The sequence below is a fragment of the Mustela lutreola genome, chromosome 1 (genome assembly GCF_030435805.1).
Source record: "Mustela lutreola isolate mMusLut2 chromosome 1, mMusLut2.pri, whole genome shotgun sequence".
Taxonomy (NCBI): domain Eukaryota; kingdom Metazoa; phylum Chordata; class Mammalia; order Carnivora; family Mustelidae; genus Mustela; species Mustela lutreola.
This window is the reverse complement of record NC_081290.1, coordinates 140,779,962-140,792,188: the sequence shown is the minus strand read 5'-3', so window position 1 is coordinate 140,792,188 and position 12,227 is coordinate 140,779,962. Positions and strand designations below refer to the sequence as shown.

At 36.5% G+C, this 12,227-nt stretch overlaps 1 protein-coding gene across 6 annotated transcripts in view; it reads left to right on the top strand.

Moving 5' to 3' along the window:
- Positions 1-12,227, top strand: part of ARFIP1 (ADP ribosylation factor interacting protein 1) — a 102,143-nt gene that overhangs the window by 19,112 nt on the left and 70,804 nt on the right. For all 6 annotated transcript variants that reach the window (XM_059175349.1, XM_059175378.1, XM_059175341.1 and 3 more), the window contains one exon: positions 11,308-11,409. In XM_059175349.1, coding sequence (XP_059031332.1) covers positions 11,317-11,409 — 93 coding nt within the window. In that variant the 5' untranslated portion in view covers positions 11,308-11,316. Of the gene's footprint in view, positions 1-11,307; positions 11,410-12,227 lie in introns of those variants that run through there.

The window sequence follows — 12,227 nt, the reverse complement described above, 5'->3', positions numbered from 1 at the left end:
GAACAGTGTACCTGCTGAATATATGCACCAGTGAACGGAGCACAGGAAATATTTCACAGTACTTTTTAATGATTTTTCAAGTACCATTTGTAAATAGTAGATTTAAGAAAGAATTGGAAAAACTTCAAGCTTAATATTATATCACTTTATTTTTGCTTGCTCAGTGGTAAATTGGAGTAGAGAACAATGTTAAATGTGTGTTTTGGGAGATATAGTACCTTGTGTAGTTGCAGAAGTCCAGAGCTTTGACAGGTTCTTTTACATCTTTTTAAGAAAGTTTCTACCTTGTTTCTAAGCATTGTAGAAAATAGGTTTTACCATTAATAATGTAATAAATTGATAACAGGAAGAAATACATTTCCAGTATGCCTTCTCTTTAATTTTTAAGATAGGTTTTTAATCTGGGTAAATTTTTGTTAATGTGGTATCTTATTTTCCATATGATGTTCACCTGTAAATGCTGACTGTCATATGTAAAGCCTTTATAAATGTTAATGTCAAGATATATTTTGAATAAGAATTTGAAAAACACCAGTTGTGCCAGAAAAAAATTACAGGAGCTTTTTTTCTTTTAGCCTAGGTCTTTGGTAACTGCAGAAAAGGCTATAGACCAGGAATTGTATAGATAGGGAGAAGTCTTGCTGTGCATCCTGAAGGTGAAGATGAAGTTGGTAGGTATTTGGTTCCCTACCTGGCCAAATTGGAGAGAGCTGGAGGAGAGAATGGTATGAGAAGCAGCAGGAGGAATAGGTAGGGGAATAGGGGAGTAGGGGAGTAATCCTCCCCCCTGCCAATGCAGTTGGTCCATGCTTTGGAATGGGTTATCATTATTTTTATTACATTAGAAGTAAGAATTAAGACTCATGGGACCCACTAGTGTAAGAAGCAATTTATAGCATCAGGCTCTTAACAGAGTCTTCCAGCCTTGACACTGGGACATTTAGCTAGATGATTTTTTATTGTGGGGGATTATCCTTTGCATTGCAGGATGTCTGTTAACATCCCTGTCCTGTCCCTTCAGGGTGCCAGTAACACACCATCTCCACCATTAGAATGTGGGGTATGTCTCCAGACATTGATAAATGTTTGGGGCAAGGGGTGTGCAAAATCAGCCTTGGTTGAAAACCATTGAGTTATTAGGATCATTGATAGCACATACATTTTTTCTGGCAGTTGATGCCATTTGCAATAACAGACTAAGTGTCCTGAAGCTCCTGATTCAACATGTCCGAGGTTAATTCTGCATTTGCCCACAGTGGGGAGTGGGAAGTTCAGGATACAGCTGTCTCTAGGACAGTGGTGTTAGCAAAAGACAGCACTAATGATGTAATTGGAGGCTGAGGCTTCATTCTCAGTTGTTGGAAATGAGGATCAGATAAAGACAGTGCTACTCTTTAACTGTGCATGATGATATGGAAATAGAAGAAACAACAGTACAAGTTGTCAACATTAAGAAAGTAGTAGGTTGACTCACATAAATATCTGAATGCATATATTTGGTTGGCATGGCCCAATGATGTATTTCAGTCACCTTTGGAAAGGTAGTATAATGTAGAAGTTAAAAATCAGGTCTCTGAAGCCAGACTGGCACATTGAAATCCCAGTTCATCATTTGCTGGCTGTATGTCATTAAGCAAATTTCTTACTCTTTCTGTTTTCTTACCTGTAAAACAGGAATAACAATGCTACGTACATTAGAAGGTTGTGGAGTTGAATGAGATAATGCACATAGAGCGATTAGAACTAGATCAGTTAATATATGAAAAAGAGAAATAGTGCCTGACACATGGAAGTATTCCGTAAGTGTTAGCTCTTAAAATTCTTATAGGGCTCCATTTGCAGAGGGTACATTACTTAAATTATTTAAGTTCCTTAACCTTCCTAGTCCTTGTTCTCTTCATCTGTAAAATTGGGAAAATCTCATCTACTTCACAGGGCATCTGTGAGGGTTAAATGAAATAATTAATGTGATGTGCTTAGCGCAGTGCCTGGCATGTAGAAAGCAGTCGATGAAGATCAGGTTTTCAGTTACTGTGTTAGATTAGGGAACCATGAAGTTATCAAACAAGTTTCATAACATTATAACATTCTGAAAATTTCTAAACCCTTTTGTAGTTTTCACCTGATACCCTGAAACATTCCTAAGACCATTTTCTATTTATTCCGTTCTTGCAGCTCTGATGTCAGGTCTTACACTGCAGGCAATGAAACCAACTCCAGCTCATTTACATGGAACTGACATTTGCTAACAGGATAGGAGGTAGCTTACAGAATTGTCAGAAAGATTGGAAAGCCAGAATCAGGCTTCTTGCCTAGGACTCTGCACCAAATCATGACTCAGCATTGTTTCAGTGAGGGTTCCAGTGCTGCCATTGCCTAGCACCACATGCAGCTGCTCGTACTGCAAGCCCTCCGAGCTGTGGTGCGTAGATGCCGCCGCCAGCATGCCAGCCCAGAATTTGAGCTTGCTGAAACTTACCACTGCTCCGGAGGGCATTCCTGCCACCGCTCCTTCTTAGCACTAGTTTCTGACTCTAAGTCTGGGGCAAGTGCCTTTTATTTGACAGAACGTAGGCCATATGGTAGTGCCCCCAGAGCTTGGAAAACAAAGAATAATAACTTAGTACTTCTTATAAGTCAGGCACTTTTCTAAGTACCTCATATATATGTTTTATTCTCACAACAATTCTGCAAAGTAGGTAGTATTATCATTTTACAGATGAGGAAAGAGGACTTCAGAAACTTGCTTAAGGTTACATAGCTAGTATGTGGAACCCAAATAATCTGGCTCCAGGCAGTTGCTTGATTATCTGGTGTTTTGAGCTTTTATATAGTGGGACACAGGTTCTGCCTTTCCCTGGCTTTACAATTTGGAGGATTTCCCCAACATTAGAAGGGGTCTGTGGCTGGGCAGCCAGAAGTAGTAGTACTCACACACACACACGTGCATGCACACACACACACACACACACACACACACAATTCTTGGCTGAAGTCTGATTTGGCAAACTACTTATTGCCTTGCTGCTAATTTAAAAGATCTAGAAGTGTCACTGGATCTGATAAACAGGGATTTTTTTTTTCAGTGCTCTTCCATTTTTTATATACTCTCTTAGAGTGCAAGTGTTTATGATTTTCAGACTGGCTTAAGCAGAGAATATATCTGTAAATATATAATCTGCAAATGTAAATATAAATCTGTAAATATATATCTGTAAATATATAATCTGAAAATGTAAATATAAATCTGTAAATATATATCTATAAATATATAATCTGTAAATGACACTTAGGACTGTGTAGTGATTTTTATAGTGAGAAGATATTGGTCTAATATATTTTTGTCATGGAAACATACTTTGGAAAACAACAAACTTCATTTGCTACTAGGTTGTAGAGCTGCAAGTCAGTCCTTCCTTAAACACAGGTACTATGATCAGGACATAAACCTACCCACCACGAGACTGGGCTCTCTGAGTAGATTTGGGGCTACCAGGAGAAATGGATCCTCTACCATTAGAGATGATATAATGGAATTTTACCCTTCCTTTAAAAAAGAAAAAAAAACAGTTTGAGATAAAATTTTCGTATGATAAAATGTACCCACTTAAATACATAGTCCATTGAGTTTTAACGAATATATGAATTTGGGAAACCATAATCATAATCAAGATAGAGAATGTTTCCATCATCCTAAAGTTTCTGTGTCCCTTTGTAGTCAGTCCCTCCCTCCCCCTGTCTCAAGGCAACAGCTGAGATTTTGTATGTGCTAGAATTCTATATAAATGGGATCACTTAGTATTTCTTCTTTTGTGTCAGGCTTTTTTTGGCTTAGCATAATGTTTGGAGATTAATTAACAGTTACCTCGTTCATAAGGAATCCATTCCTTTCTGTTGCCGAGGAATATTATGTTATGTATATATGCCACAATTTGTTTATCCATTTACCTATTGATGGACACTTTTTTTCTAGTTTGGGACGTTTATGAATAAAGCTGCTATGAATATGCTTATAAAAGTCTCTTTTGGTGATTTTAATTTCTGTGGTGAATGATTAGGTGTAGAATGGCTGAGTGTATATTGGTATGGTCAAGTGTATATTTATTTCCATAAGGATTTGCTAAAGTTTCTCCAAGTGAAGTACTTTTTTACATTCCCTCCAACATGTAAATTATGCAAATTCCAGGTGTTCTTTACCAACACTTGTCAGTTTTTTTAAACTTCAGCCCATTATCGTGGGTATATAGTTGTATCTTAATTTGGGTTTAAATTTCATTTCCTTGATAATTAGTGATGTTGAACATCTTTTCATGTACTTACTCGCCTTTCATATATTTTCTTTTGTAAAGTGCCTATTAAAATTTTAACCAGAGTTTGAATTTGAGTTAATTTGTCATCTTATTACTAAATTGTAAGACTCATCGTATTATTATGTACATATTTACATATTTTGAATACCAGTCATTTGTCAGATACATACATTACATTTATCCTCTTCCAGTCTGTGGCTTGCCTTTTCATTTTTTTTTTAATGGTACCCTTTGAAGACAAATTTTGATGAAGCCCAGGTTATCAGCATTTCTCTTGTATTGTTTTATGCTTTTTTGTCCTAAGAAATATTTGCCTACTTTGTTCTTCCTACAATCTCTGTGTCTCTGCTTACATTGTCCATCTGTTCATGTATGCTGTCTACTTTGTCCCTTATAGCCCTTAGCATATTCATCATAGTTGTTTTAAGTTCCCAGTCTGATAATTCCAACATCCCTGCCATATCTGGTTGTGATGCTTGTTCCATTTCTTCAAATTGTGTTTTTTGCCTTGTGTAGGCCTTAAAATTTTTTTCTTGATAGATAGGATATAAAAGGAGTTGCTGTAAATAGATCTTTAGCTATGTTGTAGAGTATGGGAAAAGGGAAGCATTATATAGTCCTACGATAGGACTCAATCTTTTACTGAGCCTGTGCCTCCAGAATGTGAACTTCACAAGTGTTTCTCAGTTTTTCTCTCCCTTGCTTAGGTGGGACAAGATAACTAGAGAGTGCTGGATTTGGTTACTTCCTTCTTGAGGTTGGTTAGGGGCTGATTGTATCCAAGCAGGTTAGGTTCTGGTTTTTCCCTGAGGCTAGGCCTTGTTAAGAAGAACAGGGTAGTGGGGGGCCTGGGTGGCTCAGTCGTTTAAGCATCTGCCTTCCGCTCAGATCATGATCCCAGGGTGTTGGGATTGAGACCGCATCGAGCCCTGCCTCAGGCTCCCTGTTCTGCGGGGAACTTGCTACTCCCTCTCCTGCTTGCCCTGCTTGTATTCCCTCTCTCACTGCGTCTCTCTCTGTCAAATTAATAAATACAGTCTTTAAAAAAAAAAAACACTAATCCCTTTGATGAGGGCTGTACCCTCATGACCTAAGTACCTCCTAAAGGACCCACCTCCTAATAGCTTCACATTGGGCGTTAGGATTTTAACATGTGAATTTGGGGAGTGGGGGCTACAAACATTCAGACCATAGTAAACCTTAAATAACATGAATCTTAGAAGAGATTCTCATTTTATTTCTAAAGGATGTAATTATTCCCCAAAGCCTTTCATATAATTATTTTGAATGTTTAATTTAAATTTAAATTCAAATTCAATTTCAGTTTAAAGCATGAGTGAAGTACTATGAATGGTTTTTATCCAGAGAAATGACATGGAGTTTTTGGTTTTGAGCCCTATTCTGTCAATTTTCATATTGGCTATTAATTTTCACTTCTGTAATTAATGTTTAGTAAGTGATGTTTCTAAAAGTAGGTCATTCTTTGTGGGTAAGAGAGTGAGCAGATAATAGCTGGAATATTTGTATATCTCTTGGCAAATGAATATTCCTATTACTGCTTTATGGCATAAAGTTGTATTTATTATACTTTTCATTTTCAGGACATTTGTTATAAACTAAAACAACACATAGTTTTACTGTTATAATTTTCTCTGCTGTGTCTGCACCATGAACTATTTGTCCCTTTCTGCATCTCTTTTGCAGTGTTTTCTGCCCTTTAATTTTCCATTGGATGCTTCTCTTCAGTTTCTCTTTCTCTCTTACCAGTTCATGCCATCAACATCCCTATACTGGTAACTCCCAGATTTATGTGTTCTGTCTGAGGCTCTAGACCTGCATTTTGAAATCCCTCATGTAATGGTAGACTTGGAATACCCCCACATTCTCAAATTCAGAATGTCTACAACACAACTCATTTTCTGACCTTCGCAAAGCCAAATAAACCTCTGCTTTTCCCACTTCGGTGAGTGACATGTTTGTCTTTCTTTTTTTTTTTTTTTAAGATTTTTATTTATTTATTTGATAGAGATCACAAGTAGGCAGAGAGGCAGGTAGAGAGAGAGGGGGAAGCAGGCTCCCCGCTGAGCAAAGAGCCCGACGTGGGGCTCGACCCCAGGACCCTGAGATCATGACCCGAGCCGAAGGCAGAGGCCTAAACCACTGAGCCACCCAGGCGCCCCCATGTTTGTCTTTCTTATTGTCCAAACCACAAAGTAGGTATGGGGCAGGAGGAGGCATAGGTCATCCTAGATGTTTCTTCCTTTTTTGTCTTCCACAATCCAATCACTCTATAAGTCTTTTCTGCCTTTTTTTTTTTTTTTTTAAGATTTATGTATTAGAGAGTGAGCACGAGCAGGAGGGGCAGAGGGAGAAAGAATCTCAAGCAGGCTCCATGCTGAGCGTGGATCCCAACTTGAGGCTCATGATCTAATGACCCTGAGATCATGACTTGAGCCAAAATCAAGAGTCGGACACTCAACTGACTAAGCCACCCAGGCGCCCCTCTTCTGCCTTATAAATAACTCTTGAATCTACCTTTTTCTATTCCCACAACCTTAAATTAGATCATTATTATTTCTTGAACAGTAAAATAGTGTCTTAAATAGTTTTTGTGTGTGGAGTTTTTTCTTCTTTCCCTTCAATCTAATCTCCCACAAGACTGCTCTCTAAAATAAATTGATCAGGCTCTCCTGCTACTTTCTTCTTACCCCTTTTAGAATGAAGTCCACGCTTTGTCTGGCATTTTGAAGCCCATCATGATAGGCTGCTGCATACTTTTCTAGCTGCCTTGTTATTTTATTTTTAAAAACTTAATTTTGATAAGATTTCATACTGAAAACTTAAACTCTTTACGCAGATTCACCAACTGTTGTTTTGTCCCATTTACTTGAACATTTTCTCTCTGTGTATACAACTTCCTTTTCAATCCATTTGAGAGTGATTCACAAACATCATGTCCCTTTATTTCTAAGAACAAGGACTTTCTTTTCTCTTATAGAATCTCAGTATGTTTATCAAAATTAGAATATATAATTAGAAAATTGATACAGTGCTGTTGTTTAACCCACAGTTGTTCTAATAATGTCCTCAGCAACTGTCTTTCTCCTTGTTTGTGAACCAGTCCGTATTGTACATTGTACTTAGCTGTCTTTGAAGTCTCTTTCATGCAACATTTCATTTCTTTGTTTCTCATGAGCTTAAGCTTGTTGAAGTATACAGGCCAGTTTTTTTACTGTTTCCTTAATTTTTAGTGTTTATTTTTATTTCCTTCCTACTGCTGTGAGTTTAATTTGCTCTTTTTAAAATTTTCTTAGGGTGCATCCTTACTTAGATCATTGGCTTAAGATCTTCTATTCAAATGTAAGCATTTAAAAGCTATGAATTGCTCTCTTAGGTGCATCCCACAAACATTGTTTTTGTTATCATTCAGTTCAGCATATTTTTTTTCCCTCATGATTTCTTTTTTGTCCCATTAATTGTTTAGATGTACTATTTAATTTCCAGATTTTGGTGATGGGGTCATGGATATCTTATTGCAATTGATTATAATTGATTATAATTTTTTAAAAGATTTTATTTATTTATTACAGAGAGTGAGCATGAGATGGGGGAGGGTCAGAGGGAGAAGCAGACTCTGATTGAGTCCCGATATGGGACTTGATCCCAGTACCCTGGGATCACAACCCAAGCCAAAGGCATACGCTTAACCAGTTGAGCCACCCAGGTGCTTGCAGTTGATAGTAATTTAATTCTACTGCGGTCAGAGTACATATTTTATATCATTTTAATATTTTAAAATTTATCGAAGCTTATTTTATGCCCCCAAATATGATGTTTTGCTAAACATGTCATGTTCATGTGAAAGTGATGTATATCCTGCCATTACTGAGTTTACTATTCTATCAGTAAACTCAGTGTTTAGATCTTCTGTGTCTATACAGATTTTCTTTATCTAGTTGTTCTTTGAATTGCTATGAGTTTCATGGTAAGATCTCTGTGACTATGGACTTTTGTGTTTCTCCCTTTAATTCTGTCAATGTTTGTTTCATTTATTTTGAAACATATTATTGGGACCAACATACATATTTATGATTAGTACATACTCCTGATTAATTGATCCTCTTATCATTATGAAATGTCCCTCGTAGCTCTCCTAATGAAGCTCTAAAACAGATACTAATAAAGCTGCATTGACTCTCTAAGTCACCATCATCTCTTGCTTAGATTATTTTGTTAGCCTTCTAATTGTTCTCCTTACTGCTGCCATTGTTCACTTATAGTTTAATTCAACACAGCAGGAAAAGAATAATTTTTTAAAAACACAAGTCAGGCCATTTCATTCTTAAGTTCAGAACCTTCAAGTGACTTCTTACTTCACTGAAAATAAAATCCAGAGTTCTTATGGTGGTCTTTAAAGCCACACAGGTTCTTGCCCCTGGCTGTCTTTTGACATTTCCTCTCTCTTCTTTCCTTGTTCTTCCCTCAAGGCACTTCACCTTCTTATTTTTGCTTGAAAAGCTGAGCTTCTTCCCACCTTCTTGTCTTTGTACTTACTATTCCTCTGCCTAGAATGCTGTACTCCCCAATATTCTTATGACTTACTAACCTCTTCTGAGGTTTTCTCTGACCACTCTGTTTAGAACAGCACATGTGCACATATACATGCCCGTTAGCACTTACGACTGTGACATGCATATTTATTTGTTTTTCCCCCCAACTAGAATGTAAGCTTGATGAGGATAGAATCTTGCCTGTTTTGTTCACCACTCTGTCTTGTGTGTCTGAAATTGTGCCTGTCACATTAAAGTGCTCAGTAGATCAGTTGAACCAGTGAGTATATGAATGAGGAATTACATTGTAACCAAGTTGCTTTACTTGCAATTTCTAGAATATACCAGACTCTTTTCCACTGTGCTCCTATTATTCTTATATTTAGAATCTTTCCTTTACTGTATCCCAATTTGTTATCCTGCAAGATTCAGCATAAATACCATTGCTGATTAAGTTTTCCCTCTTAATGCTCACCACTACATTGTTGAGTGCTTCCCTCTGGTGTTCACCCCACTGTATTATAGTTACTTATTCATTTTTTTGTCTGTATTACACTTTAGGTTTATGTCAGCCTAAGACCTGATTTCTATTTTTGCTTTATCCCATGTACATTACTGGAAGATAGTAAATACCTGTTGAATCACCAGCTGCTTTTAGGAAAAAGAAAGTAAGAACTTACCTTACAATTGGAAAGAGTGGTGATTATTTTAGATAGCTAAATCTTAGTCTTCCAGGCTGAATTGGAGACCAAATAACTAGTGTCACTTATTTGCAAGAGGCAGATACCTAACTCCAACAGCCACAGGCAATCTGGGTGTATTGTAAGGATGCAGTAGCAGTGAGGAAAATAGGAATCTCAAAAGAATCCATGATGCCAAGAACATTCAATGGAAAAAGGAAAATCTCTTCAACAGATGGTGCTGGGAAAGCTGGGTTATCCACATGCAAAAGAAGAAAGTTGGACCCTTATGTACAAAATCAGCTCAGATTGGATCAGAGATCTAAATATGAGACCTAAAACTATAAAGCTCGGGGCGCCTGGGTGGCTAAGTGGGTTAAGCCTCTGCCTTCAGCTCAGGTCATGGTTTCAGAGTCCTGGGACCGAGCCCCGTATCAAGCTGTCTGTTCAGCAGGGAGCCTGCTTCCCCCTTTCTCTCTGCCTGCCTCTCTGCCTCTTGTGATCTCTCTCTCTTTCTCTGTGTATCAAATAAATAAATAAAATCTTGAAAAGAAAAAACAACTATAAAACTCTTAGAAGAAAAAAACAGGGAAAAACCATCATGACATTCTTTTGGCAAAGAATTCTTGAATATTATACCAGAAGCACTGGAAACAAAAGTAAAAATAGACAAATTGAACGACATTAAAACTGAAAATTTCTGTGCATCAAAGGACAAAATCAACAGAGTACAGAGTCTCTGTCATCAAAGGACAAAATCAACAGAGTATCTCCCATTCCATAGGTTACGATATTGGCAAACCATACTTCTGATGTGGTTATATCCAGAATAAGGAAGAACTCCTATAATTCAGTAATAAAAACACAACCCAATTTAGAAAATGGGCAAAGGACTTCAATAGACATTTCTCCAAAGGTGATATACAAATGGCCAATAGGCAGATGAAAAGGTGTTCAGTATTACTAATCATCAGGGAATATAAGTCCAAACCATAAGGAGGTATTACTTCTTACCTGGTACAATAGTTACTACCAAAAAATAGTAAATATTGTTGGGAAGTATATGAAGAAATTGGATCCTTTGTGCACTCTTGGTGGGACTATAAAATGGTGTGACCATTATGGAAAACAGCATGCTATTTCTTCCAAAATTTAAAAATACAGTTGCCATATGATCTAGCAATCCTTCTTCTGGGTTTATTTCCAGAAGAATTAAAAACAGAATCTTGAAGCGATATCTGCATACCTGTGTTTATAGAAGCATTATTTACAATAGGAGCAATCCAAGTGTCCATTACTGGATGAATGGATAGATAAAATGTGGTATATACATACAATGGAATATTATTTAGCCTTAAAAGGGAAAAATTCTGATACATTTTAACAACATAGTTGAATATTGACATTATGCCAAGTGAAATTTCACAAAGTCAAATACTATACAATTCCATTGATGAGGTATCCAGATTGGAATTTTATAGTAGTGTGAGGCACTGTGAGGCAAGGATATTGCCCACTGGGATTTACAAGTGACACTTTTTTTTAAAACAAGAAATCTAAGTTGAGTGCAGTTTCAAATGCCAGATGCATATTTTATTAGGTTGCTATCATGTTTATACGTGTTAGGTAGGTTGTAATTATTTTTTAAGATGCTGTAATAATGGCTTTTAAGTGCTATAAACATGAATAGTCTTCTCAGTATTTGCCTTTTATGACTTGGTGTTATTTACAACTTTCTTTTTTTTTTTTTTTTTTTTTTTTATTAAGGAGTCTAGCATGGCTCAAGAATCTCCCAAAAATTCAGCAGCAGAAATTCCAGTGACTAGTAATGGAGAAGTTGATGATTCTCATGAACATGGCTTTAATAGGGTAAGAATACTTTTCTTTCTCTTAATACAGAGAATCATGATAAGCCCTTAAATGTTGAGATGAAAGTAATAGAGTTTAATATAGGAATATTTTCTTAGACTGGCTGAAGTGTTAGGAATCTGTTACCATGTAGGGATGACTGTGTGAGTCATGTTAGTGAGTTGTTAAGATTAAGCTCCCAGCCAGTAAGCATTTAGGCTTTGATGTTATCATCAGTAATTCTGTTGTATGACCAGAATAAGAGTATATCTGATAACTTCGGCACATAACTTCATAAAACTATTTAATTTTATTTATGATAAGAAAAAATATTAACTGTAGGTTATCCTTTCAAAAATTGGCACTGATTTCTTTTCTTTGTGTCCTTAGTACATAATTCCTAAGGAGGCTTCTCCTGACTTTGCTATTCACTTTCTAAAGTGGCATATTGACTCTGTGGAAAATGAAACTTGAGGTGCTTTTAATTTTGATTAACTCTCATTAAATTGAAATTTAATGCATTTTAATGGAAACACCATAGATTTGGAGATAATGTGGGTGCAAATTTCCACTATGCCATTTCTAGCTGTATAATCTTAGGCCAGTATTTATTTAATCTCTTCTAATTCTTGTTTCTAATCACTATAAATGAGAATCTTACTTTCATGAGGATATTGATATTAAATAAGGTAAAGTGAGTAATATGCCTAGGATAGTCCTAGAAATGATGGTGATGATTATTATCTCTGGAGAGATTTACCCTAAATATCTTTTTATGACATTTGATACATGTGTACAACTTTACTTTTTTTTTTCCACCATGGGGCTTGAACTCAGGA